This window comes from Lepidochelys kempii, chromosome 2 (assembly GCF_965140285.1).
Source record: "Lepidochelys kempii isolate rLepKem1 chromosome 2, rLepKem1.hap1, whole genome shotgun sequence".
In the NCBI taxonomy this organism is placed as follows: Eukaryota; Metazoa; Chordata; order Testudines; family Cheloniidae; genus Lepidochelys; species Lepidochelys kempii.
Genome location: NC_136381.1, coordinates 94,519,802 through 94,547,257, shown reverse-complemented (window position 1 = coordinate 94,547,257; position 27,456 = coordinate 94,519,802). Strand labels below are relative to the sequence as shown.

Genomic DNA, 27,456 nt, shown 5'->3' with positions numbered 1-27,456 from the left:
ACTGATGTGACTCATTATGGTCATTCTTATATTCTGAGACGCTGAATCCTACACTTGGCAGCTTTCTGAGAATGTGTATTATGTGTATACCTGCAATCTGCAGGGCTTCTTCTGAAAGTTTGACCTGAGAGCAAAGCTTCTGGTTTAACAACTGATATTATAAATACTCTGAAATTCATATGCACACTCAGATTTTACTTTAGAAGTATTATCAAGGAAAGTACCATTATGTAAATAGAAAGAAAATGAAAGACTCTAGCAAGCAGCAGCATTAGGGTAATGGAATCATGGCATGTGCTCCTCAATCATTTTGTGAACAAGGGGACTGCATGTGATCAAAGGAAAGCAAATAGCTGTGACTTTCATCAATGTCAGCATGATCAAAGATGTTGTTGAGAATCAGGAAATTTATTTATAATTAGGTGAAAATGCAGAAAAAAATGGAATTTGCATTTTTAGAGAGAATATTTAGTTTTTATATTTTGTGAAAAAAAAAATAAAATAGAATCCCATTTATCTGAGACTCCATTATCCATTCTTCTGTATTAACTGAACTGGGGCTGACAGAGGGACCCCTTCATCCATGTCTGAAGCTCTACAATTATCTGATTTTTTTAATGATCTGATCTGGCCCCAGTCCCACTTAGATCAGATAAACAGGGTTCCCCTGTATCAATAAAACATTGTGTTCAACTGATACCAGTATATACTGTGGCTAGGAAAATTAGAGTTCAGTGTTTCATTTTAATCATGGAAAAATGTGGGTTTTTATGTTTTTTATGTTATGTTTTTATTGGAGAACTTTGTTTTTTTTAGTAGTGGAAAACTAGGATCCCCGGGCTACTGCTTCCTGCAGCTCCCATTGGCCAAGAACGGTGAACCATGGCCACTGGGAGCTGCGAGTGGCCGTACCTGTGGACACTCAGGTAAACAAAGCGTCTTGCGGCCCACCAGGGTCTTCCCCTGAACAAGCTGCAAACCAAGTTTCTACAAGAATTCATCCAACGTGCATAAACCTAAGTTTCATGCCTATCAATTTTACCCTTCAAAGTGATGTGTTTTTTTTCTAAAAAGGGGGTCCAAAGGAAATATCAAATAGAAAACAAATCACATAGCCTTTTAAAAAACAGTTGTAACAAATCTCAAATTATATTCTCCCTCCCTATAGAAAAAAACAAGCAGTGTGAAAATGACAATCAACATTCAAAAATGCTATTCTAACCTGAAAGACAGACTTTTAGTTCATCTTCTTCCCTATACAAATGGAAATCCTGGTGCAGCCTTAACTGTAGTAGCAACTCTACCCATCCATAATATTTGTTGTGCCACATTAGAGCCAACATTGAAGTTGTTAGTTGAAATTGTGGTAATTTGGTCAACGGCTTTCTCAGATATAGCCCCCACAATAAGTTGTTGATTTTAGTTTCAAATTGAAGTAAAACCTACATGCGTACCAAGATTATCCTGAAAATTGGTATTCCACAACACGTGGACTTTGGGAAAGGAGGAAGGAAAACACCCATTTTGATGAATGGGTCAGTTCACATCTCTCAGAGCTGTTGTGTCGGGCTGTATTCACCTCCAGGGGATGTTGTGATTCATCTGAGAACCACAGAGGGTTTTGCACTGCCCCTGAAGAGAAGTATAGAGTCTGAGTCTTCCCTCCTTGCTGACTACAGCTGGAAGATGTGCTCTTCACAGCTAGAGCTAGGTAAAAAAATGTGGACAAATCTTTTTTTCATTTCTAAAAAAATGCAGATTTGGTTAGACAAAATATTTAATGAATTCATGTTGAATTTGCATAATTGCTGTGGCTGAAAAAAAGAAAAATCTGAAAAAAGTTAAAATGATTTTTCAGTTCAAAAGGGCTTTTCATTTTAAATTTTACCTGGATTGTATTGATCTTTAAAAGATTAAAAAAGTCAAAATGTTTAATTTTGGATCAAACAAAATCTTTAGTTTGACCTGAAATGGTTTTTTAAAACTGTTTTGCTGAAAAATTTTAAAAAAAAGTTAGGTTGGCCCAAAACTTTTTTTTTTTTTCCAGGTCAGCAACTGAACTGACAATTTGATAATTTGCACATATCTACTTACAATCCTTCAGTTACCGTCTTCCTTCCTCCCCATGGTCCTCTCAGCCCTATTGGGGCCATAGAGAGGCAAGGAGAAAGTCCAATCTGATAGCTGAGTGCAGTGAACTGTTCTCAGAAAGTGTCTATGCGTACCCCACAGGTGCATCTTAGTCATACCCCTCTCATTACCACTGCTTCCCTAAGGAAAATTCACAAAACAAACTTAAAGCTCTGAAAGCCAGAAAATACAGAGTTAAGGTTCACATCATCCCCACCTCCATAAGCTTAACTCTGTCCTCTTTCAGTGATGCCACAATCTACCCCAAGAGACATTGTAGCATTTTATCCTTCCATATGATATGGAACATGGCAGAGCACACAACATGTGGATACAGTAGGAGAAACTGTCAGACCACATCCCCACTAAGGCAAAAGTCACATTTAAAGCAAGCTTAGTGAAAACCAACTGGATCTGCCTGGCCTGCACTCAACCACTTCCCCTACACTGAACAAACCACTCATTAGTCACCAGATGTTACCACCCTTTGGCCATTATACTAAGGACTTTCTGGAACATTACCTGCACTTACTTCTGCCTTGTAGTGCACTGTCACATACACAACCAGATTGTTACAAATTCCAATGGCTAGAACTCACTATTGTGCTCCTCTGCTTGCACAGCCTACATAGCTCAACACTGAAACAAGGGGACTGGGGAGGGGCAGGACTTACTTTTCCCCTGAACAGATCAGACCCACCTCTGTGTACCTACCCCAGCTGCAGGAACTTACCAGAGGTGGGTCTGATAATCCCCATGGTGCTGGGAGTGCCCCAGCCAGGGGCTCCTAGCTGCTAGTCCCAGCTGGGCTGGAGAGGCACCAGATTTGCTCTTCCCCTGCACGGCTGTGCCTGAGGGGAGATCAGACCCACCTCCACCTCTGGCAACCTCCTGCAGCTGCAGGAAGCTCCAAGACTGCTGCCAAATTCCGGAGCTTCCTACAGCTGTGGGAGGTACCTGGAGGTGGGTCTGATTTCCTTCCAAGCTCTTCCGTGCAGGGGAAGAACAAGTCCTGTGCCTCCTCAGCCTGGCCAGAACTAGCAGCTAGGAGCCTCTGGCTGAGGTGCTCCCAGCAGCATGGGGAAGATCAGACCCACCTCCACCTCCAGGACCCTCCTGCAGCTGCAGGAAGCTCTGGGGGTGCTGCATTCAGAGCCCAGCTTTGAAGGCAGTGCAGAAGTGAGGGTGGCAATCCTGTGATCCGCCCCTTACAACAGCTTTGCAACCCCTCCCCTATGTTACAAGGGAGTGAAATTTCAGATGTAAACATCTGAAATTGTGAAATTGACTAATTTTCATATCCTATGGCTGTGAAATTAACCAGAATGGACTGTGAATTTGGTAGGGCCCTAATCATAGGGCAACCCTGGCTGAAACATACTTACAGTGTTACCCCAGTGGCTCTTGCCAGCTCCAGAGAGGGCAGAGTTTAGCTTGTGAGAAATGACAAGGCTGGTGTGTACCTTAACTCTGTTTCCTGGTTTTTAGAGTTTTAAATATGGGTGCACTTGACATTCTGGAAAGCTATGAGACATTGCCAGTTAACTGTAACTGTGCATTAATGAAGTTTTTGGGAAGTAAATAACCATAATTAGAGCCTACATGAGGGACTATCTCTCTGCTCATGGTACACTGCCACAGTAGCAGCCAGCAGAGGTCCTGATTCAACATCCCCCTTGATAGAAAAGAGAAGATGGCTGGCAGTTCATTCTTCACAAGGTCATGATGGAACTTTGACGTGCCTTCTTTTCCCTGGTCCCAAATAGCGTGGATTTGCCAACTTTCAGCGTGTGATATAGAGCCCATTCGTTTCACTGACTTTTACAGAAAAGTAGGGAACAGTGAAGCACTAGCTAATGAGTTGAGATCTGTATTTGGAGGGAGCTTCTGCTTGATAGAAGGAATGAAATGACTGAGACTGGATTTTTAATTTTATATAATTGGCAGTGTGCTCAGAGGTTGTGTATTGGCACTGATTATGATTCAAAATCAAAAGGAAATAAATGGAACATTATAAAATAAAGGACATGTTGGAAATTGGTGTTCTCAAAATACCATAATTATAGATCTTTGGCAAATTAGAACTGCATAAATGGTGACAAAAGTGCTGTTAATACTAAGAAAATAATCATGACAGCACGAACAAATGCGGCTGGACCAAAATTGTCCCTGTGGCTCAGCATGATTAGAGCAAACCTCATCTTAGCTACAGGAACATAGACCACCACTTTGTAAAGAAAGGAGAAACAGCAATCAATTATTTCAAAATAAATAACACAGAATTACTCCTCCCACCCTCCTCCAAATGGCTTTGTATCCATTTACTATTACTGTATAGGTACAGTGCCACTCTTGTTCAGATTTAGATTTACTATTGTTAATAGTTTAGTATAATAGTATATTATACAAAAGTATAAGAGTATATAGTATAATAGTATATAGTACAATAATATAGAGAAATATATATAATATATATAGAGAGAGAAATAGTATATAGTATATATATAGAGAGAAATAGTATATCTATATCTATATATGAAAAAAGGAAGAACAGTTTTTCACCCCTTCACTACCCTGTTATATAGATATATAGGTCCCAATTCAGCAAAGCACTCAAACATCAAACATTGATGTCAACTGAACTTAATTATGTGCTTAAAGTAAAGCAGGTGCTTATATGTTTAGTTCAATTCTGGCCATAAATCAACAACAACTACTGCATGGTTGGATGGATCTATTACAATACCCTGTAGCCTCAGCCTTGTATAAGATCCTAAGAATGCTCACTGTTGACCAGATTCATATAGGTCTGAACAAAAAAAGCTATAATTCTTTTGATTTATTACCCAGAAAATAAATAGTAATCTTTTTCCCTTGTAGCTGAAGTCTGATTCCGACAAACATGATGGCACTTTCAAATACATTTTGACGGGGGATGGAGCGGGAAGCATTTTTACTATCGATGAGTATACAGGTACAATTCATGTGACACAGAAGCTTGATCGAGAAGAGAAACCTTTCTACACTCTAAGAGCACAGGCAATTAACAGGAATACCCAGCTGCCCGTTGAACCTGAGTCAGAATTTATCATCAAAGTTCAGGATATCAATGATCATGAACCAAAGTTCTTGGATGGACCTTATGAAGCCACTGTTCCCGAGATGTCTCCTGAAGGTAAAAGAAAGTCAAGAACCAACTCTTTTTTTCCCAGGTTGCTCGACAGTTATATTATTTTAAAATATTTATATCCTATTTTATAGATTGCCTTTCATTCAGAAGACACTCTATAAAGGGCTCCAGAAGGGCTCTAGAGCATTTTCCCAAAGGGGAGCTCTAACCCTGCAAAGACTTACAATGCAGGCTTAACTTTAGTATGTGAGTAGTCCTATTGAACCCCTGGGCATGTTTACCTTTAAGTATGTGAGTAGCTCCATGTGCATAAGTCTCTGTAAAATCAGGGTTGTAATGAGCAGATATATAACTATGGTACATCCCTTCATACACCAATGAAACACAGCTAACTTTCTAGGCTTGAAAATAGTAGTGTTGAATATCAGGACACAGCAACATTACATTTCAAGACAGGCAGAATATTGTATCAAGTTGAGGTTGCAAAGGAGAAGCGAGGGAAACAGAATCTAACATTCAAATTTAAAGTTGGCTAGGACACCAATCCTCTAATCTTTCAAAAAGTGTCACTATCATGTTTACTGGTCACAACATGTCTGTTCTTCAGGCTTATATCCATGGAAATCTATCATTATACATTTAAATTGCAAAGGCCTATAACCTCTATTGACTCCTTTAAGTACATAAATGTAAGCTCAAACTAAATGAAAATTACTTGATCACCTCTTTCAGGCTACTCTGATTCTGTATGATGATTAAATCACAAGCTTTTATTACACTCCATGTAACACACCATGTACTGTAAATGGAACAGAAAAGAGTGCCTTTCACATCATGGGTAGTCAGTATTTCCCCTTAGTGCCAGATTTCAAGTTTACTAATCTGGTTTATGCTGGGGATTGTGTGCGGATGCAATAGGGTGGCGTGGAGCTGCACTGTCCAAAGGTACAATTCCTTCCCAAACTTTCTGGCAGTAAGAGTGTTCACACTTCACCATCCTTTAGACTGGCGGCACTTGTTCCCTAATCCTTGCCCACTCAGTTTCTCTCCATTTAGAATGAATTATGCTCTGGAGGTGCAATAAGGGAAACACCTCTGTATTCCTTAAGCATGGAGACAGAAATTTTCCCTGCCCCCTGGATAGGCTGCATTAGAGGGGAAGGGTCTTGAAGGTAATTTGTATTCCCTCTCTGTCCCAGCATCCCTATGTTAGGGCCAGACAGAATTTGGACCAGGATTTGGAATATGTCTGGAAGGTTGGTACTGAACGAATAAGTAAAGATGCCATACTGTCAAAAAAGGAAAGCCTCACAGCCTCACAGCGAGATGTAAACTACAACTTCCTGTGCCAGTCTGGATCTCAGCTTCCAAGAAGGAGAGATTTAGTCCAGAGGCCAGCAGGCAGTACTTCCCTCATGTAAATATAGTAAAGGGATTTGACCCAGTATTGGGATATATGATTTAGAGTGTGTTCAATGTGATTGCACTGTCATTGTTCCTATCCCCTCTCTCTGAGAAAGTGGGAGGAGAGGAATTGACAATTGGAGGAGAAGAGGTGGATGGTGGAGGGACAGAGGCAGGCCAGGGGGAACCTGAGAGAGAGACAGAAACAAAGTCAGTGAGTAAACTGAGAGAAACAGGCTGAGGGGAAGGGTAGACAGATGGACAGAGGGAAACCAGGACTGAGAGAAACCGTGAGTAAGTGGAGAAGCTGAGGATGAGCAGAACAGACATTTGTGTAGGAGAGGGTCCCCTGAGTTCAATGCTGGCTGGTCAAGTCAGTCTGTGTTTGATGGCATGTTCCTGAGCAACCATTCCTGTAGGTTCCTGAGCATTGGATCTGGTCATCTCCTGTCATTGATTCATAATGTCCCAGAGATCTAGAACAGGAGAACCAAAGGTCCTTCAGATCCCGTGGGTCTGGTTAAATGTGCACCACCACAAGTAAGCACTACTGGAATCAAGTCCATCTTTTCAGGAAGTCACGAGAGGCACATGGGGCTCAAAGACTGTCTTGAGTATTAGACAGCACCCAGTGAGATATCTGGGGAAAGGGGAGCCCAGAACTAATAATAATTATAATAATAACAATAACCTATAAGATAATAGCCTCTGCATACTGAGATAGATATAGGTTTTTTTCTTTATTTAGAGAGTTATATTTAGTTAGGTACACTTAGTAGTAAGTTAAAGTGTGTGTGTTTATTCAAATAGTTATTTTTTATTATATGCATTCTTCATATATTTAATGTTATTGGAAGTAGATGGAAACCAGATGCTTTTGTTTTGATTTAAATAAAATCCCTGTTATGTTTATTTTTTGACAACCATCTTATCTATCATTAAATAATCATTTATCATGGTGTAACACCCACACCCTGCCCCCAGCTCTCATCTCATGGTCAGTGATTTTGGGATAGGGTGACCCTTGGATGTATTTCAAATTATAACATGATAACCTACTCTGAGAGGCCAGTTTACACTCATTTGGACTTCCCATAGAGGGAGCACTTTCATTCTATAGCCAGGGATCCATAAGACCGCACTAGCAGATGCTACTGGCAGATCCACTTAATCAGCATATCTACCACCACCAGGCTATACCCATGTCCTGACAGTGATGATCACTTTGGGGCCTGTTCTGGGCCCTTCACTGCCACAGAATTCTGTCCTGGCAGACATTTTGGCCTTAAAACCCCTCCATTTAGGGTTGCATGGAGGCAGGCATAAACCTAGAATTGGCCCTTAGTCTATGTAATTGATATTTAGAATTGACTATACACATGATACGAATATTGAATTAACATAAAAATAGGAGCATAAACAGGCATCAGTAACCCAAGAAAAATGGTTTTAAAATGTAAATATTCTAGAAAATGCCACAGTGGAAGATGAATTAATAAGGAATTAACGGCTAAACCAAAATGTTTCACTTCCCTTTGGTTTCTGAATTTACATGTGTACATTAACATTAAGTGTTATTTGTATATTTGTTTCCATTAAGTATGTGACAGATAAATTCTTGTCCATGAAAAGTGCTGATGTGACACATCAAGAGATTGTAGGCCAGATCCTCAGCTATGGAGCCCGTGAGCAATGCCACTTTATATCATGTGAGTTTTGGCTCAATATTTTTCTATAATTCTTCAAAGAGCTACAACATGGGGTGCAGCTGTGAAAGCTTTCTTGCGCTGTACTGTCAATTAACCTCAACCTTGACACTTACATCTCCACAGGAATAAACTTGGGCCTTGACCTCTTGGCTGAGCCTGCCAACAAGGGTGACAGTTAGGGCCAATTGTAGTGGTGATATGTGTGTGTGGGGAGAGAGGGTATGTGGAGACATGTTCCCAAGAAACCTTTTTTAAAGCCTCATCTTATTTCAAATAGTCCAGCAAACTGCTTTTAGATGATTCTAAAATAATTAGTGACCTGGGATAGAAATTGACCACATAAAATGAAAGGCTCAAAACCCTATAACCAATCCCCTGAGTCATCTATTATATATTTCCATTCTAATATCACAGGATTATAGAATAAGATGAATTAAATATTCCATTTGGTTAAAGGTTTCTTTTAATCTAAGATATTCCTCTGAGACAGGGATCGGCAACCTTTGGCACGCAGCCCACCAGGGTAAGCCCCGTGGCGGGCAGGGCCTGTTTGTTTACCTGCTATGTCCTCAGATTCGGCCAATCTCACCTTCCACTGGCCTTATTTCACTGCTCCAGGCCAATCGGGGCTGCAGGAAGTGGCGCGGGCTGAGGGATATGCTGGCTGCCGTTTCCATTGGCCTGGAGCAGAAAACTTCAGTCAGTGGGAGCCGTGTTCGGCCGAACCCGCAGACGAGGCAGGTAAACAAACCTGCCCATTCCACCAGGGGGCTTACCCTGGCAGGCCGCATGCCAAAAATTGCCAATCCCTGCTCTGAGATCATGTAGCACTTGTACTTCGACAGTGCTAGGGAAATTTTACAGATCTAAAGCCTATATCCTCCCCTTAGCACAGAAAGTACAAAAGTAAACTCCCCCAACCTTACCTGAATGGGTGATCTCTGAGGAGACTCTCTGCATGCTTCCCTCTTGGAGAGACACTTGGTTTACAGAAGTGATAGATTCATGGTCTTCTGATCGCCCCGAGTCATGAACATAAATCTAGGTGAAAGCCTGCAGATCTGTGGACACCCACATGAAGCAGCTTTCTTGGGGTGCACCATGGTGTGGGAACCCCTGCAGCACTGACAACATGGTCATTTCAGGAGTTATACTGCTACAGACAACTCTCATACGCACATTGGCTGAACATGCCCCTTTACCCTCACTCATACCCTCTTTAGAACTCAGAGTGGTGTTAAATACTGGCTACCAGTTGCTGCATCGTGTGTAGAGACTGCACCCTGAATCTGGACAAAGCAAGTAGAGTCAAGCCAAAGACCTTAGTTTCTCGGCATCCTAAAACATTAATTCCAGTAAAGGGTCCTCTAACCTGCCAGCAGATGGAGACTGGAAACAGCAAAGCTTTGTGATATCAACCCCATATCAGTTCAGCAAACCAGTTCTTCTCTCACAGCAGACATAGAATTTCCCTTGGCTGAGTTAAGCATGTCAGTTTGCTTTTATCTTTTAGCTTAGGTTCCCTTCAGATCTGGGCATCACCTAGTGAGGAAACAGCACTACAAGGCTCTGTGCTCATCTTCTGCATTTGGGAAAGAGTTCTCTGCCGGCAGACAAGCACAGACCAAGGAAAATAAGGTGACAGAAAGCACTGCCTAGCCAAAGACAATAATGCATTACTTTTCCTAGTATGACACAGAATGTCCTCGCCCCCAACACTGACCTGCCACATACACTGAAAAATTTAGCCCAAAGTTAGGTTCAAGTACTAATATTTATATGAACATAAATGAAAATTAGCATAAGAGTATGCTTTCTAAGATCTCCCACATCTGCGGGATTTAAATTTTATTAGGATTTGTTATGCAAGTGTCATAGTAAATGAAACATGTATCAGTAAATGGACTCTTTTGGGAGTACAAGACTATGGTTTTCCCTCAGGCATTTGGTATGATTTTACATAAAGTGCTTCCCATAGCGCTATTAAACTCCTACAAATGCAGTACATCTTATAGAATGGGTAGGAGTCAGATTCAATGATATATCAATATGTAATATTTTTAATCTATTTGGGGACTAGTTAGAAAAACAAAAAGATATTTCCTATATGACTCTCCTGTAGCTACCTAATATGTTATAATAGGTAAACGACTCTGATGTTTGCACCATAGGAGGCACCAATAATAAAGAGAACAATTTTATCTTTAAAGAGAACATACCGGAAAGCAGTGTACCCAACTTAGATGGTAAAGTAGTATCATAAAGAAAGTGTAAATTGATTTATTAACTAGATCTATGTTTGAACACATAAAACACATATTTGGGTCTGAACTGTTTTATCAGTATTGTGTAATCTAACTGTATTGTATTCAAAGACACAAGTGTGTGAAAGCTGATGGGTATGTCTGAGTAACTTGCATCTTCGGCATACTAAAGTCAAGTTCATTGTCCTTTCCAAACTTCCATTCCTGCGTAAATGATACTTCCATAAATGGTATCATAACTCTGAACAATACCAATTAGGCCATCAGTTATGTCATTTTACTCCTGGAACTTCAGAAAATTGCTTAAAAATGTGTGAGCCCATTAGTATAAAGTACAACATTTGTATTTGCTGATTTATTTTTTAATTCCAAAGAGGAAGCTGAAAGTATTGTTTATACTATTGTTTCAGGGATGCTAAGTAGCAGTGGCAACTTTTTATTATTCAGGCATAACTGCTCATGTTGACACGTTTAATGAAGAACTATTCCACTGAGGTAACTTCTTGCTTTTGTATGGTAATACCCATACAGAAACATCTTCCACTTGAGGTGAGCAATTCAAAATTGGAAAGGAATCTCTCCTTATTGGGCTGCCTAGTACCAAGTCCACATTTAATCTATGATGTGAAATCTCATTTCTTGGGAGATGTGAGAAGCCAATCCCAAAATAAAGCCCATCCCTTTCAAAAATATATTCCACATTTTAAAATGGAAGTTCTCCTCCATCTGAGGTTCAAGAAGGAGAGGAGCATTTACCCCTGCCTTGAGCCTGGCCTCTCTTTATCAGATTACCACCACTTGCTTACTTCTCCTTTTATACCCTGCACCTAGGCCTGGCAGAGCCCACCTGTATGAGCTCCATGCTCCTTAGCCCTTCCTTGCCTGCTTCTATACCTCAGCAGACCCAACACAGAACCAGAGGGATTGGACTGGAGCTGCCCAAATGGGTAGTACTACAAATCACAGCTTCAAGTATTCATTTTTTAATAAAATGAGTAGAAAATAAAACATGGCCTTAACTGAATAAGATCCAATAGGCTGTAATCATCATATTGCAGTCACATAAGCAATCTCTTTTTCTGTGTATCTATATCCCCGATCTATTAAATATAATCCCATAAAATAGCACATTTCTGAGCTTTACTTTTTATATTTTGGTTCCTGTTTCAGAGATGGCATTAATCATACACTGTATCCACTGGATTATCCACAGTGGTAGCTTTTGTCAATATTAATACTCAGTTACTTCAAAAGGGCTGCATTATTTTCATGCTTAACAGTGATTTTCATATGCAGGAGTGGTTCAGTGAGACTGATCTCTGGTGACCTTCTGTTTCTAGATCACAGTTTGTTTTGAGTTAACATTTATGTACTTGAGTGTATATATATATATATACACCCCTTACTCATCAGTCATGTTTGAGAAGGGTGTTGCTTCTGAAGTTGAAAGCCTCAAATATTTGCGGTTGTTGAAGATTAACCTGTCAATTTATCTTTGAAATTTCTCACCAGCAATAGAAAGATGTATATATCACTAGTTTGATCAGTGGCAGAGGGGGATAATGGGTCGAAAAAGTGTGGTTGATGCATCCCTTGATTTTGACTGCACCTCCCCTCTGGCTTGCACCGTTATAGCATTCCCCATCTGTTCCCTGAAATGCTTCATGGTCTCCTCCATCCCCTGGGGCCAAGGACACACTCCACATCTAGCCCTTGCAACTCTGTCCCTGGAGCTGCTCAGTTCAACCACAATGGGACCCCCTTCCTGTCTCCCCATACTCCACACCCCCAGCCTCCCTCCCCTGCCTGCCCCACCAGCAGCAGTAGCATGAGCCCAGAGTGGTGGCAGCAGCAGCTGGGGCAGCAAGATCCACAGAGACTGGGTGCAGAGCAGCAGGTGCAGGCTGGCACCAACATAGAGCCAGGTGGGTCACTGCATTTGTAGCCACAGCCCCAATCTCAGACACAGGTGCCGAACAGCTCAGGGCTGCTCTTGGTAGTACCCATGATCTTATTTGCTAGGGGGGTGGGGAGTGGCTGGGGGGAGGGGCAAGAGTGCTTCCTCAGCAGGCACAGCTTATTTGGGGGAAGCTTCCTGCTCATTGGAGCCCCTGGGAAAGGGGCAGGAGCACTTCCCCCTAGTGCAGTAGAGGGCCACTTCTGGCTGCTCAGAGCCCCAGCCACCCCCTGCACTGGGCAGCGCTACCATCTTCATACCACGCCATCACCACTGCCATTTATACCATTTCTGCCCATCTGAGGCCTCAAAATTTGCAGACCTAGGCAGCTGTTTAGTCTGCCTATAGGTTGAGTTGATTCTGCATAATACGCTTGAAAAAGTGCCACATATACACCTAAAGGCCATGAGAGTGTGTGTGTGTGGGGGGGGGATCTCTCTTCTCTCCACCCCCCACCCCGATTAGTTTCACTCTGAGACTGATATTATAGGCATGTTCTGCGGGTGGTATTCTGTACTTGCTCTAGACACAGAACTGCTCTTGAAGTCAACAGCAAAGGAACAGCATTTTGCTTCAGAGTAGCCAAGTTACTGATTCTTTAGTCTGAGAAGTTTCTAAAAGAGTATTTTAGTATCCAGAGAGTGGCCTCCACTCAGAGCAAGATATGTTGAGAGGATACTGTATTTTACACTCATGACCCCAGACCCTCTGGGTGTTGCTGACTTAATTATCAGAGAAAACATGCAATGGGAGAGACTGTCTTATGATAAGATGTTATAATGTGATCATATGTTAGAAAGTCATGGAAAGTGGCTCTAGGTCTTGTTTTTCCTCAAGTGAGGTAGCTATTTGTATTCTTATATAGAAATCAGGTAAGAAATAAGATAAACATAATCATTTTCTTATAAAATGATGATGCTGAGGAATATTTCTTTGCAAGGATATCCTCATGGATGGCCCATGGGGATGTTGTCAATTTTGGATCTAGGACATGACTGACTCCCAACTAGAGATGAAATCATGTTCTCTAGATTGATTTTGCTATCTCTTTTGCAGTAGGAAAGGCTCATTAAAGGCCTCAAGGATATAAAATGCTATCAGAGTCTTGTTCTATTTCCTGGCTGCTTTGCTTGTTAACAGTTTTTTTTTTTCTATCAGCTCCTCTGTAGGTTTTAAATTAGAGGTTCATACAATATTCGTCTTTTGTTTTGGCTTGTTTTTTATGTGGAACACTTTAATAAAACATCTTTAAACATATCCAATGGAAAATAAATCTGAAAGTAGCCCATTCACATATCATAAATTAGAAAAAAACTGAGGACAATATACAGTATTTGCCAATATAGAGATAAAAATCCCACTGGAAAGGCGCAAGTTAATCTTTCTTTTTAATATAAATAGAAAAGGAGAATGGAACCAGAACAGAGGCTGAAGAAGAGAAGAAATATTAAGCCTTCTATTGAGCCTATTTTTGGAATATACACTCTTCCATTCTCTCTCTGAACTGCAGGATGACATAGCTGGGTACATGAAATGGTTAGAAGTAGGGTCACCAGATATCCCAATTTTATAGGGACAGTCCCGATTTTGGGGTCTTTTTCTCATATAGACTCCTATTAACCCCCACCCCCATCCCGATTTTTCACACTTGCTGTCTGGTCACCCTAGTTAGAAGTAAGGTACAGTGTACTATTCTATTCTAAGTTATATAGGTTTTTATACCACACTCATCACCATAGTACCTGAGCACCTTCCAGTACTGCATTAAGCAGCATGACTACATATCTATCACAGGTTTGTTTTCTCATTTGCTCTCCAGTAGAGTGTCTTGTTTTGGCAGTGTGTACCTTATATATATATATATATACACACATACTGCTGCTATGTAGTTCTGTTAGAAGGCAAGATCAAAGAAATGAGCCTTGCACTGGAGCAAAAATGTGAAGTGGTTTGTAATAGTCCCTACTTCCTGGAGGAGTTAATTCCACAGCCTTAGACAGTTTCTGGAGATTTTGTCTCCTGCACAGACAAGATTTACTCTTAATTTTGAGAGTCCAGCTGTGTCACAGGAACATAGTTGTCAACCACAGTCTTTGTCCCAGAGCTTCAGATGTTTTTTTTAGACACCCTGGGCCTAGGCCATGGAGTGCTTTGAAGATAAGGACCAAAGACCTTTAACTTGTTTTTAAATTATGTGGGAAGCCTATAGAGAGTGGAAGGTGGGTTTGATGTATTTGTAGCAGCCTTTGTTGCTGAGGAGATGTGCTACAACATTCTGAACTACTTGGAGTTTCCTAAGTGCTGAAGGATTCATGACCAGGGTTGACAGCAATGGAGTGTGCCTTGCACCTGGAAAAGAATGTGAACCAGTCACTCCTTGATCTGCACAAGCTGGCAACTGACAAGAATGACCCTCATTTGTGTGTCTTCATTGAAACTGTATTTGAAGCTGTAATCCAGTGGAGCGGTGACAAAGGCCAGGTCTTCATGCACCAAGATGGAATGGTGTTTCCAAGCAAGATGGAGATGGTAGAAAATCTTATTTGTAGATGCTGATATGTGAGAGGTCAACCTCAGAAAGGAATATAAGAGTACTCCTTTACGGACTGAATTGACCAATTGTGGGTACACTGTGGTTGCAAACTCGTTGAAATCTTGTCCTCTGCCCACCAGCATCACCTCCGTCTTGATCAGCCTCAGCTTCAGCCAGCTTTTCTTCATCAAAGAGCTGATCTCATCCAAACATTGGGCCTTTTTGGTGGTGGTTGTGATATGGTCAGATGTGTTGAAGGATAGGTACAGCTGTGTATCATCAGCATATTGCTGTCATTTAAGTTTTGATTTGACTAGTTCACCTAGTGTTTGTGTATAAATCCTGAAAATAACCAGAGAAAGAATTGATCCTTCTGGGACTGTACAAGTAACAGGTCTAGTGGTGGAGGTGCAGTTTCCCATCATTACTCATTATGTGCATCCCTCCAGGAAGGACTCAAACCATCTTAGTGCATTACCCTGAACCCTTGCATCTCTCTCAGGTAAGACAGCAGAATCTTGTGGTAAACAGTGTTGAATCTTGCAGAGCGGTCCAGGAGGATGATAATGGTTGTCTGTCCTCTATCCATTGACAGCAGAAGATCAACCATCAGTACCATTAAGGCAGTTTCAGTTCCAAGTCCTCACCTGAATCCAGATTATGCATGGTTTAGAATGTTAGCTTTAGTTAGATGAGCATTTAGTTGGCCTTTTGCTAGCTTCTCTATGAGCTTGCTCAGGAATGAGACGTCTGACACTGGGTGGTAGTTGGCCAGTACTGAATATCTAGGGTGGGTTCCATACAGTATGAATTGTTTTATATTAAATGGGTAAAAAAAAAAGATGTAGACAAAGATGAGACAAGAAGAGAGAATCAGACACTGGTTAAAAGCTATAGATATGCCATGAGAGATTTATATGTTATTTATACGGCAAACAGTCATTTCATTTTAAACAAATGTATATATATATATATAAGAAATTTCTTAGTTCACTTCTTTTCTTTTCAGGTACTTCGGTGATACAGGTTACAGCTACAGATGGAGATGATCCTGCTTATGGCAATAGTGCCCGGTTGCTTTACAGTATTTTGCAAGGACAGCCCTACTTCTCTGTGGAGCCAAAGACAGGTATTGTTAGATCTTCCTATAACCCAAGCTTAATTCATGAACTCTCCTAAAATAGCTGTGTGTCAGATAAAAATTACAATAGATTGTAATCTTATTTTCTCAAGACAGCACAAATATAATTTCCTCAGATCAGACAATCTACCTACCTGTAGCACCCACAACTGTAGTATCTGAATGTCTCCTGATTTATGGCTTGATCCTGCTCCTGCTCAAGTCAATGGAAAAACTCCCATTGACTTGACTAATACAGGATCAAGTCCTTAGGGCCCAATCTGGAGACCATTTAAGTCAATAGAATGAGTCATATTTACTTCAGTTGTTTTTGGATGGCGCCCATAGTCACTTCATTAAATAAAATGGAATACATTTCACATAAATCTAAGAAAATTTCAGCCTGCGAGACATTTCAGATATCTCTCTATTTTTAAGACATATATAAAACTGGTTCAAATAATAGTCACGATGCAAACATTAAATTCCAGGACATATAATAATAATACTCCCAAGTCTATAAGATTTTATGCTTAACACCTCAAACAAAATTTAATCAGCATAATTTATTTATGCCTCAATACTTCTCTGAAGTAGGGAATATTATTATTCTCATTTCAGAGATGAGTAAGCGGAAGCACAGAAAGTTAAAAGACTTGCTAAAAGGTGAAAGTGAGACAGTGGGATACCCAAGATATATAAAACAAGAAGCCCTAACTTCCAGCACAAGGCCACATGTGCTATGAACTAATTAGTATGTATATTGTTGGCTGTGGCCATCTACTTAAAACTTGATGGCATTTGTCTGTTTGTCTGTCTGTCTATTTGTATGTAACACAACAGCTTTTCAACACAGAATCTGATCAATTCCAAAACTTCAGGGAATATTCTATGAACCAATGAGCAGAACCCTATTGGTTTGGGGGACCACGAGGGACATGTGTAGCCCCCTTTACTCTGTTTAACCCAGCTTCAAGTACCTCTGCAACTGTATAATGATTAAACCACTGGTTGATGGCACCAATTAATGCCTTTGAGCATAACAATATCCCATTTCTGTCCATCCTCCCAATAAAATTTAAAATGGCATGAGCAGAGAATGGGGGACATTGTGTGGGGGAAGGGCAAATGGGGAGGGGGCACATAGAATCCCTAGCATGGGGGAATGGGGATGCATACAGAGCCCTGGCATAGGGGAATAGGAAACTCTTGCATGGTGGAAAGGCATCACCCAGAGCCCTTGGCATGAGGGAAGGGATGGAGGGTGCAGGGAACCCCTGCAATAAAGTATGATGGGACGGTGGCACATGGGTGGGAGTGTGGGAATGGAAGAATAAGCTCAGCCTGCAGATGTTATGAATTGTGAGAGCTCTTAGTGCTACCAAATCTGGTGCTTCTTTTTGTACTCTTAATGTCCGGTCAGATATTGTAAATAATGTGCTTAGCTAACTGTATCTTCCAGGTGTCATTAGAATTTCTTCCCAAATGGACAGAGAAACTAAGGAGCAATATTTTGTCATTATCCAAGCCAAAGATATGGTTGGGCAAATGGGTGGATTTTCAGGAACAGCAACTGTAACCATCAACCTCTCTGACATCAATGACAACAAACCCAAATTTCAACAAAGTGAGTAAATGCCAAGAAGTTTTATTATTACACAAGAAACGGTGGGGAAAATTTAGTCCTAGTGCAATGTCAGTGAGTTCAGTGGTATACCCATTTAGATCAGATCTACATTTTGCCTTTTGTCTCATATAGTCAAATAAAAGATTGATAAACCAATAACTTTTCCATAAAAAAAATAACCTGGACTAAATATCTTGAGAGCTCAAGCCAGTGCTATGTTTTGTTATAGTTTTGAGATAAAAAAGATACCTTTAGGGAAGTTAAATACAAAAAAGGAGTTTTTTTCTCTTGGGATTTAGGGCATATTTTTTCTTTATTACTGTTAATATATTGACAACAGTAAAATTATGTTTATCTGAGGATAAAAATTCTTTCTTTCAGGACTGACTACTTAAACAATAAATACAAACTGAACTAGTAGGGAAGCTATGCATCGCCACTGCTATCTAGCATGCAGCTGCATTCAGGAGAAAGAAGCACACTATGCTAGATTAATACAGAGATCTATATTTTAATGGCAGTCTTCCCAGAGTGTGCATATGTAGAGAGGAGCTTTCACACCACTAGTTTTCTGCACCCTGTGGTCACTGATCTGAAATAAAGGTTAATTGTAAAAGTGTGGGAAACAAAGGTGGTTACAGAATGAAGTGGTGGGAAATAATTTGGACTTAGATACTTTTTATTCAGAAACCTACAGTAAATAATAATGATGTTGCAAGTGCACACCATTCAAATACTGTAAACCAGTTGGGTCCAACTTTTCAGCATTAGAATTAAACTTAACAGCTGGATTCCTAGTCTCACTGAAGTTAATGTGAGCTTTGCCATGGATTTCAACTGAGCTAAGATTTCATCCAGCAGTTTAAAAAGGCCACAGGGCCACAATCAATATTCTATTTCCCTCTGCTCAGGCATAGGCAACTGAGCTGCTATGCTGTCCTCCCTATGGATCCCACAATCTAGCAAGAAAACAGGAAGTGTAGAACCTTAATCTTCTCTCTCCTCCCTTCGCTTGGCCAGGAAACTGAGCTGTAGGCAGTTAGGCCTAGTGGTTGGAGTGGGAGTCAGGGCTAGTGGTCGGAGTCCAAATGCCAGAACCAGCAAGCAGAGCCAAAGGTCAGAACTGGCTTGCTAGGAGCAGGAGGACAGGAGGGGAACAATGCTTGGTGCAGGGTAGGATCTGGACTGGAGCTGTGGAGGAGCAAAAGAGGAGCAGGGCTTGGCGAGAGACAAGCACAGGGAGGCAGAGAGAGTGTGGGCGTTGAGCAACCAGTGAGCTACCACTGCTGCTGAGTTTAAGAACCAGCCTGTTGGCTTCCTCAACGAATCAGGCAAGGCAGTTCATCAGGCATCCCAGCTGGCTTGTTAGGGTGTCAGGAGTGCTGAGCAGCTGCAGCTGCAGGGACTTACTCGATCCCTATTCCTGCAAAGTAGCAGGCTAGCAACAGGGTCACTGCTGAGCAGCTCTAGTAGGAATATGACAGAATCTGCTCCCAGCTCACCTCAGAGTGGTTTCCCAGGCTGCAGGGGAGCAGTTGTGATGCAGTTATGGAGTTGCTGCCCCCTAGTGCTTCCTCATGGGAATGATGCTGATTCAAACACTTCCCTTTGAAACTCACATTACCCAGCTCAGGAGACATATTTTCAATTTATATTCAGGCAAACATTTTTTTCTTAAATAGTCACCCCCCCATGGCCTCAGGTGAGTGTTTCAACGGCCACTACTATTCCCCAGGCCACAGGTTGCACACCACTGCTTTCAACTGTTACTGTTGACAAAGTTGACAATATTTAATCTAAAGGTACTTGGCTGTTTCTTTAAGAGTTCTACTACATGAATATCTCTGAGGCAGCACCAGCGGGCTCTACCATAGGCAAAATCATGGCAGAAGACAGCGACATAGGGGAGAATGCAGCCATGAATTATGTCATCGAAGGAGATGAGTCACTTGTTTTTGACATCATTACTAACAATGAGACCCAAGAAGGAATTGTTATATTAAAAGAGGTGAGGCATTAAAAAACTCACTAAAATGACACATATCATAATCTTTTAAAATAATAAAATAATAACTACTACTACTAAAACAACAACACTGCATGTTGTTGTCTCCATGTTTTTCTATCTGGCTTCTTTAAGCACTAATAATCTGACTGAAAGTAGGATCTGGAAAGATGTGGGGAAAAACAACCTCACTAGCTTAGAAAGTAGAATGATATTTTTGGTTTGTGGCTCAAGCAGTTGGGGTCTGGATATCTGGGTTTTATTCCCAGCTTTGTAATTGTCTCTTTATGTGATTGTGGGAAAATGTCTTCATCTCTCTGTGCCTTGTTTCCTCACCTGTAAAATGGAAAGAATAATTGGAGAGGAGTGTTCTGAGGCATAACTCACTGTTAGTAAAGAATGTTAAGATCTTGAGATGGAAGGTACTTCTGTGTATTAGTGAAAAGTGTTATGATTTCTTCACTGAAACATACTCAGGAAGCTTCAGTTGTATATGGGACTTACTTTAGCATCACATAGGGAGAAAAAGAGTTAGCTACTAGAATTGAACTGATGACAAGTTTTCATTTTAAACCTTGAAGGGGAGGGAAAAGACAGAAAGTAAGTTCACTGAGTTGGTTACCTGTGTTCTCATGGTATGAAAAGCCAAAAAATATTCTGTGATGGAGCTAGAGAGCACAAGGTATTTACTCAGACAATGTCAGCACTTCTGTGAAGTATGGGAGACTAAAGAATTTTATGTTGCTGTCTTTTGCCCATTTGGAACAGTTACAAGGAAAGGAAGCTATTTCGCTAATATTTCCTGTTATAGTTTGTATTACTAACCCTGACTAAACAGATAGTAGGACAGACAGTATGGTCAGAGAGTTATTCTTCATTTGTTTTTTTAAAGGGGAGGCAGAGTTATTTTTTCTGAAGACTAAACTTTAATAAACTCAGTCTGAGCATCTGAAAATTAATTAATTCCCCTTATTCTACATGAAAATTCATATGATGTATTGTATAGTGTTAACTCTACAGGCATTAAGAACATAAAACCTACATTAGACATAAGTGACGAAGTAAAGGAAGCTATCCATTACAATACTATTAAATCATAACATCAGAGCAAGCCAAGGAAATCAATCTTTAATAGTGAAAGCAAACTAAAGTAAGACAGATTAATAATTAAACTGTTATTGCAGTGTGTGTATATGTGTGTGTGTGTAACTGCTTTTAAAACATTCCCAAAAGAAGTGTACCACTGTTTCTTGTCTTTAATCTTACATCAGTCATTAATGTATTATTAATTTTAAAATTCTAAAAAAAAAAAAGAAGAAGGAATATTCCACTTCCCACTTTGTTTGTCGACAGAGAGTGGATTATGAGAGCAAAAGGAGATACAGTGTTAGAACAAAAGCAGTCAACAGGCAAATGGATGGCCGTTTTATGAAGGAAGGGCCCTTTGAAGACACAACCATTATCAAGATCAGTGTGGAAGATGCTGATGAGCCTCCAGTTTTCACCTCACAGAACTATGTGATGGAAATCGCTGAAGGGGCCACAAATGGTTCCTTGGTTGGTGCTATCACTGCCAGAGATCCAGACAATGCCAACAGTCCCATCAGGTACACACCGTACAATGTAAATAGGTATGCTAGGAAGAAATGATTTAAAAAACAGGGCTGAGATATCAAAGGGGCCCCAAGACTATTCAAGTGAGAAAAATTCCCAGGGGACTCTTTTCCATTACACAGGTCTGTGCTTCACGACTGAACTAAAGTTCACCTACGTTATGATAGCCTGGATATCCTTAAGCCAAATAGTCTGGAATAGTAAAATGTCATTTCCTCCCTCTGGGCTTAATCCTGACCCCTGTACAAAGCCTGAATAAATGGGTGTTGTAAATCAATTCTTCATAGTAGCCAGTGGATGGAAAAATAGATCAAATAGTGGCCCTGTAGAGGATATGGGGCAACAGCAGAACTGTGGTGCCATGTTCACAGCTAAAACCTCAGGCCTGCAGTAGCACAGATGTCAGGGTGTTCTGAATAATTGCTGATCCACTGGCTATGCCCCTATCCCTACTCCAGCCTGCTCCCCAAAATCTCCTTTACAGAGGGGCAGAGGGAAATATTGTAGTGCTGTGTTATGTTTTAGACTTGGGTAGGAACAGTGTCCACTCCAACAGCCAGGATCTAGCCAGCTAGCTCTGTGTAACATAATTGTACCAGTTTCCTTCTCTTTCAGCCTTCTATGACTGGTATTTGCCCCAATAGTGAAATTTTATACTGAACAATTCTACAAACTATGTATTTCACAATATAGTTTTAATGTATCTTAAGGCAGGGCACAGCTGATTAATCTTTAGCATTTGATTTATAATTAAAATAGCTTGTAGAGTCAGTTGATATAATTGAACATCACTTAATTTAGACAACCTAAGGTACAGTATAAACTAGTTTGGTGCAAAATAATACACTAGTGTGGACTACATTATCAAGTTCTTAGTAGATGATATATTCTATTATTATTTATGCTTCAATATACTATAGATTTCTAATATTTTTGTCTTTTATAATACTAGTTTCCTATTATATTATTTTAAGACTTAGTCTGGGGTAAAATTAAGTTAAAAAAAGTACAAATATATGTACAGAATTTTTCAAAACACTTGGTGTTTTTTTCTCAGAGAATTATAGCATCTGTACCAAAACATGTAAATACTGTGAATATTTATAACATTTGTATAGTATATTTTTTCAAAATAAAATATTACTCTAGGGGTTGCTGTGATGTAAATGTGTGTCGATTGCCCCAAACCAGCAATGTTTAAGCAGGGTTGTTGCACCATAGACTTCCTTTAAGATGGAACATTTCATTTTACAGTGTGCATCAACTATGATTTTAAGACATATATATGTATGTTTTTGGGAAAGTATATGCATATGCAGCCAATTATTTAACAACAACTCAGCTGTCAGTGTTTTCTTATAATACAAAAACAAAACAAAACAAACCCAGGCCTGATTGCCATTATGGACACTAGTTTGCAAACAGCAATATATGTTATAATAAATGAAGTTTATTTAAAACAAACAAATGTCTGAAATCAGAAAAAAAAACAGAAACAACAACAAGAAAAGATTGCGTGGGGAGGGAATATGAGAAGATATTCTCATAAATGAAATATGTTTGAAGCTGAGTTATAAATCCCTGAAATAGCAGTTTATAAAGGAGACATTGACAAGTCTCTTGCTAAACTAAAGTGAACAGACTACAAGCTAGTATGGTAGTTCTTGGATTTAGTATCTTGCTGATTTTCACACAGGATGCATGGTAACTATAAATTAAAAGTTAGAGAGTCATCCAACCACTGGCATTTAATAAGGGCTATCAGAGAAGAGTCTTAAGTGTCAATTTGTTATATAAAGACTTTATCAAGCAAAATGAAAGCTGAAGAAGAAGAGGGAATTGTTAAGTATGGGTATTCTGCACAGGACCAATGCAGACTTTCTGAGTATGCGCAAATTTCACTTCCAAGAAATAGCCACCTACTGTACCTTATGAATAAAGCCACACATTTAGTTTTATCTTTTTAAAAAAAATCCAATCATTTAAAAATCTCTGACATTTTAATTTATGTATTTGACTTCACTCTCTGCCTTTTTATAGTCACTCATATGTGGCCAATGATAAGAATGTAACTATCATTCCACCTGCATTTTGTATGTTTGCATATGAACATGGCACACAGAGCTTTTCAAATGATGGCTGTTGCAATAGAGCTTCAAGTTGGGCTCATTGCAGTCATTTTTCACTTTTGGATTTTGTACCTGGGGTTAGCAGACACCTCATTACAGATAGCCAGATGCCTCTCTTTTTCCCTAATGCTCATTCCTTCGACATCATAACATGTCAGCAACAATAAAATAGATTTACCATTATACCTCTACTTAGTTTCCAGTGTTATTCATTTCACAAGGCATTTTTGCTGTTTCTTTTCAACCAAGTCATTCACCTGCTGTGAGACCGACTGAGAAATAAGAATGAATAATGCATTTTAGATTCAGTTCACATTAATATAGATCTGACGCATATTTAGTTTTATGAAAAGAAGAGCTTTGATCTTGGCAGCAGTGAATTTTAAATGTTTATAAGTGTACATTTTTCATAATTTCTGAGCTGCTGCTGCACACATTTATATGTATATATGCACAGCTCTGTTTTCTCGACTGACAATAGCTTTATACGTCCAAGCTGCAAGATGGAACATTTCAGTATTAGGCAACCTCTTTACTCTTTTGGTGCAGGTATTCTATTGTCCACAGCACGTATTTAAAGAGATTGTTCAGCATCAATGCACACAGTGGAACAATCATTATAACTAAGCTTCTGGACCGAGAGACAGCTGCTTGGCACAACATAACTGTTACAGCCACAGAAACAAGTGAGTAAGAATTTAAGGAACACTATGTTTTGTATCCTGCATGCACTTAGTGTAATTATCATCTGAACATCCTTTTTTTAAAATGGAGAATACATGCTAATTTCTCATTATATTGCTGTTTCTTGTTACATTAAGGAGCATTATTAAAATGATGAGTTCAGTGGAAGCAGGATGTTTTTGAGCTCCAAGGTCTTGTGCTCTTTCATAAAAGATGACCTTATTAAAAAAAAAAAAGAAAAGAAAAGAAATTGTAATGAGATGAAGACTCTAACACTTTCAAGTTATACTGAAGCATATGAATTGCTCCCCTGGTGCAAGATCTTATGTTATATTAGACCCTGGTTAATTTCACACCAGATTTTTGACTAGTGTAAAATTAGCCAGGGTCTAATTTAACACCAGTAGGAAACCTGTATTTCAAATTAATGGTTAATGTGGGGCCTAAATCAGCTAGAGTTCTCTACAGTGACAGTTAAGTCTGGGCATTATCCTTTATATAGATTTCACCTGTCAGTTTTGTCTGAAAGTCAAATGCAAATTGCCTCTGTTTGTGCTTTCAGTTATCCAGCTGCCCTATCTTTGGGACAACATTACGGAAAATGCTTGCTTGCTAATTTGGAACTGGATGTGGCAAAATGTGTTTCTTCTCAGTTAAAATTAATCACATCATCCATAGGAAGAGAAAAGGTCAACAAAATAGGAGGATATCAATGGATGAACTACTTATTGCCATGTATTTTTTAATAACTAGCATGTGGTTTAGACATTGTGTCATATACATTTGTTTTTTATTATGACTATTTAGAAATATGTGTAAGACAAGGTGTGTGAGGTAACATCTTTTATTGGACCAGCTTCTTGTCTCTGGTGAAAAAGACAACCTTTAGCTATATGTTAATCCAATAGATTCCCCATAAGAAAGCATTCCCCATGTATATATCAGAATAGTAGATGCAATAGTGAGCTTAATATAGTAAAGTTGGTGGCAATAGTTACTGCAACCCTCATTTTATATTTGTGAACTGATAGTCTTGTTTGAATTCTTGGTTTATCTATGAGGTTTTTAACACAAATGTATCTTCTTTTTCACTTTATTGGACAGCTGGCGGGTGATATGGTGTAATGGAAAGCATCTCTGGCATATTTTTGTCATATCTTGAATAGGTCTATGGAAACATTGCAGGATGACTTCAGTCTAGGATTGTGACTTTTCTGTTTAGCTAAACACTAAAAAGGGAGAGACCCACACATTACAATTGAATGAATGTCTCCTGAACCAGAAGAAATGCCAAGGCTTTCAATGTCAAGAAATATTAAGATATGTATTGTAAGAAGAGGGAGCCCTTCTCATTTTGCTACATTTATTCTCCAGCTCTTTAATGATTATAAGGTCACCATTTAATAAGATGATATCCAGAGGTATTAAAGGTGTTTCACATTGGTTTGGATATCCTTGAAGATGATTTACTTTATCAATAAATAACATTTAACACCTGAATAATAATCATCATGTCTATCCTGTGGACAAAGCAATATTTTCTTGAAAAACAAAGAAACTATGGGTGGAATTCTGGCTCCATTGACCCCAATGGCAAAACTACCATTGATAACAGTGGAACCTGGATTTCATCCCATATGGGCCATGTATGGTTACAGTCCCTTTGCACCAACCAGATGGCATAAATCCAGCTTCAAATCCAGTAAGTGTCCTGGCATCTGCACCATAGTCATGCCTCCATCCCCAACCATTTCTCAGTATAGGGGGCTGAGGGGCACAGGGATGAGTTCCACGGCAATCCTCCACTGATGTAAGTTGCATTAAGGAGCATACATCAGTGGCACAACATATGGTATGTCTACTTGTGCCAGGTCTGACCTTGAGATTCTCAGAGCCAGAACCAGATGCCTAATGACCCTTCTTCCATCATGCACTGTGTGGAGTTCCAATGCAACAGTGAATCAAGCCAAATATTTTCTGTCTTTTGGTAGGTGCTAATCTGCCTATATAGAGTACACCAGGGATCGGCAACCTTTGGCACATGGCCTGCCAGGGTAAGCCCCCTAGCGGGCTGGGCCGGTTTATTTACCTTCCGTGTCCACAGGCTTGGCCAATCGCGGTCCCACTGGCTGCAGTTCACTGCTCTAGGCCAAAGGGGGATGCAGGAAGTGGCGGCCAGCACATCCCTCGGTCTGCGTTGCTTCCCGCAGCCCACATTGAGCGATGATAGGCCGAACCTGCAGACGCAGCAGGTAAACAAACCGGCCTAGCACACCAGGGTCCTTACCCTGACGGGCCACGTGCCAAAGGTTGCTGATCCCTGGAGTACACAATCCAAACCAGAAATAATAGCACTCTAATAATTCAAACAGAACAAGAAAACTTGAGCCACCAGACTGACTTGAAGGTGATTTGTTCATTCACAAAAGGAAGGTCATTAGGGGCCAAAATGTTGTCTGCCTCCAAGTTCTGTCAATTGAAGTATACATCTCCATCAAGTACTTCTGATGGTGACAGCTGACTGAAACATGGGACAACGTTGACTCTAATTTGCTATTTCTTTGGATGCCCAGAGGTGTGGTTCGCTACCAGCTCTAAGTAGTTACCAGCAAGAGATAACAGAAAGCACCATCTGTCCTGAATAGTTCAGCATACCACCCCCCTTTTATACTGAGCTTCAGAATTTTCTTTTGACTACAGAATTCACAACTCTCTCCAGTTCGTAAGCATGGAAGGTAAAGGATTTAACTCACCTCTCCAGTTTTGTCTGATAAGTGTGATTTTATTGATTAGCCTTTCAATTTATATACAGTTCTTTTATATTTTTAGCTTTTAGCATTACCATTCAATACTTCCTTCCTGCTCATCTCCACTAGGAAATGAGGTGGGAGAACACACAGTCACAACCTGGCTCAGCTAATCAAGTAAGTGATCTGATTTTTTTTCCATTTAAATTTTATTTACAAGTGAGCTTATTGTGGGGGGGGGAAATACTCATTGACTCTTTTTGTCTTTTAGGTTTTCGAGGAATTCTTTTCACTGATCGTCCACTTTAATGCATTTCTCCCAGCAATGTTCACATTTCAATGCCTGATTCAACACATAGTATAATTATTTAGGTCAATATTTTCAAAAACGGATGCTTACAG

General features: G+C 40.0%; 1 protein-coding gene across 7 annotated transcripts in view; it reads left to right on the top strand.

The window, feature by feature from the left end:
- The window catches only part of LOC140906869 (cadherin-19), a 169,265-nt gene that overhangs the window by 116,726 nt on the left and 25,083 nt on the right, over window positions 1–27,456 (top strand). For all 7 annotated transcript variants that reach the window (XM_073331700.1, XM_073331701.1, XM_073331697.1 and 4 more), the window contains 6 exons: window positions 5,011–5,305; window positions 16,138–16,257; window positions 17,711–17,875; window positions 19,699–19,883; window positions 21,234–21,487; window positions 24,173–24,309. In XM_073331700.1, the coding sequence (XP_073187801.1) occupies window positions 5,011–5,305; window positions 16,138–16,257; window positions 17,711–17,875; window positions 19,699–19,883; window positions 21,234–21,487; window positions 24,173–24,309 (1,156 nt within the window). The remainder of the gene's footprint in view (window positions 1–5,010; window positions 5,306–16,137; window positions 16,258–17,710; window positions 17,876–19,698; window positions 19,884–21,233; window positions 21,488–24,172; window positions 24,310–27,456) is intronic.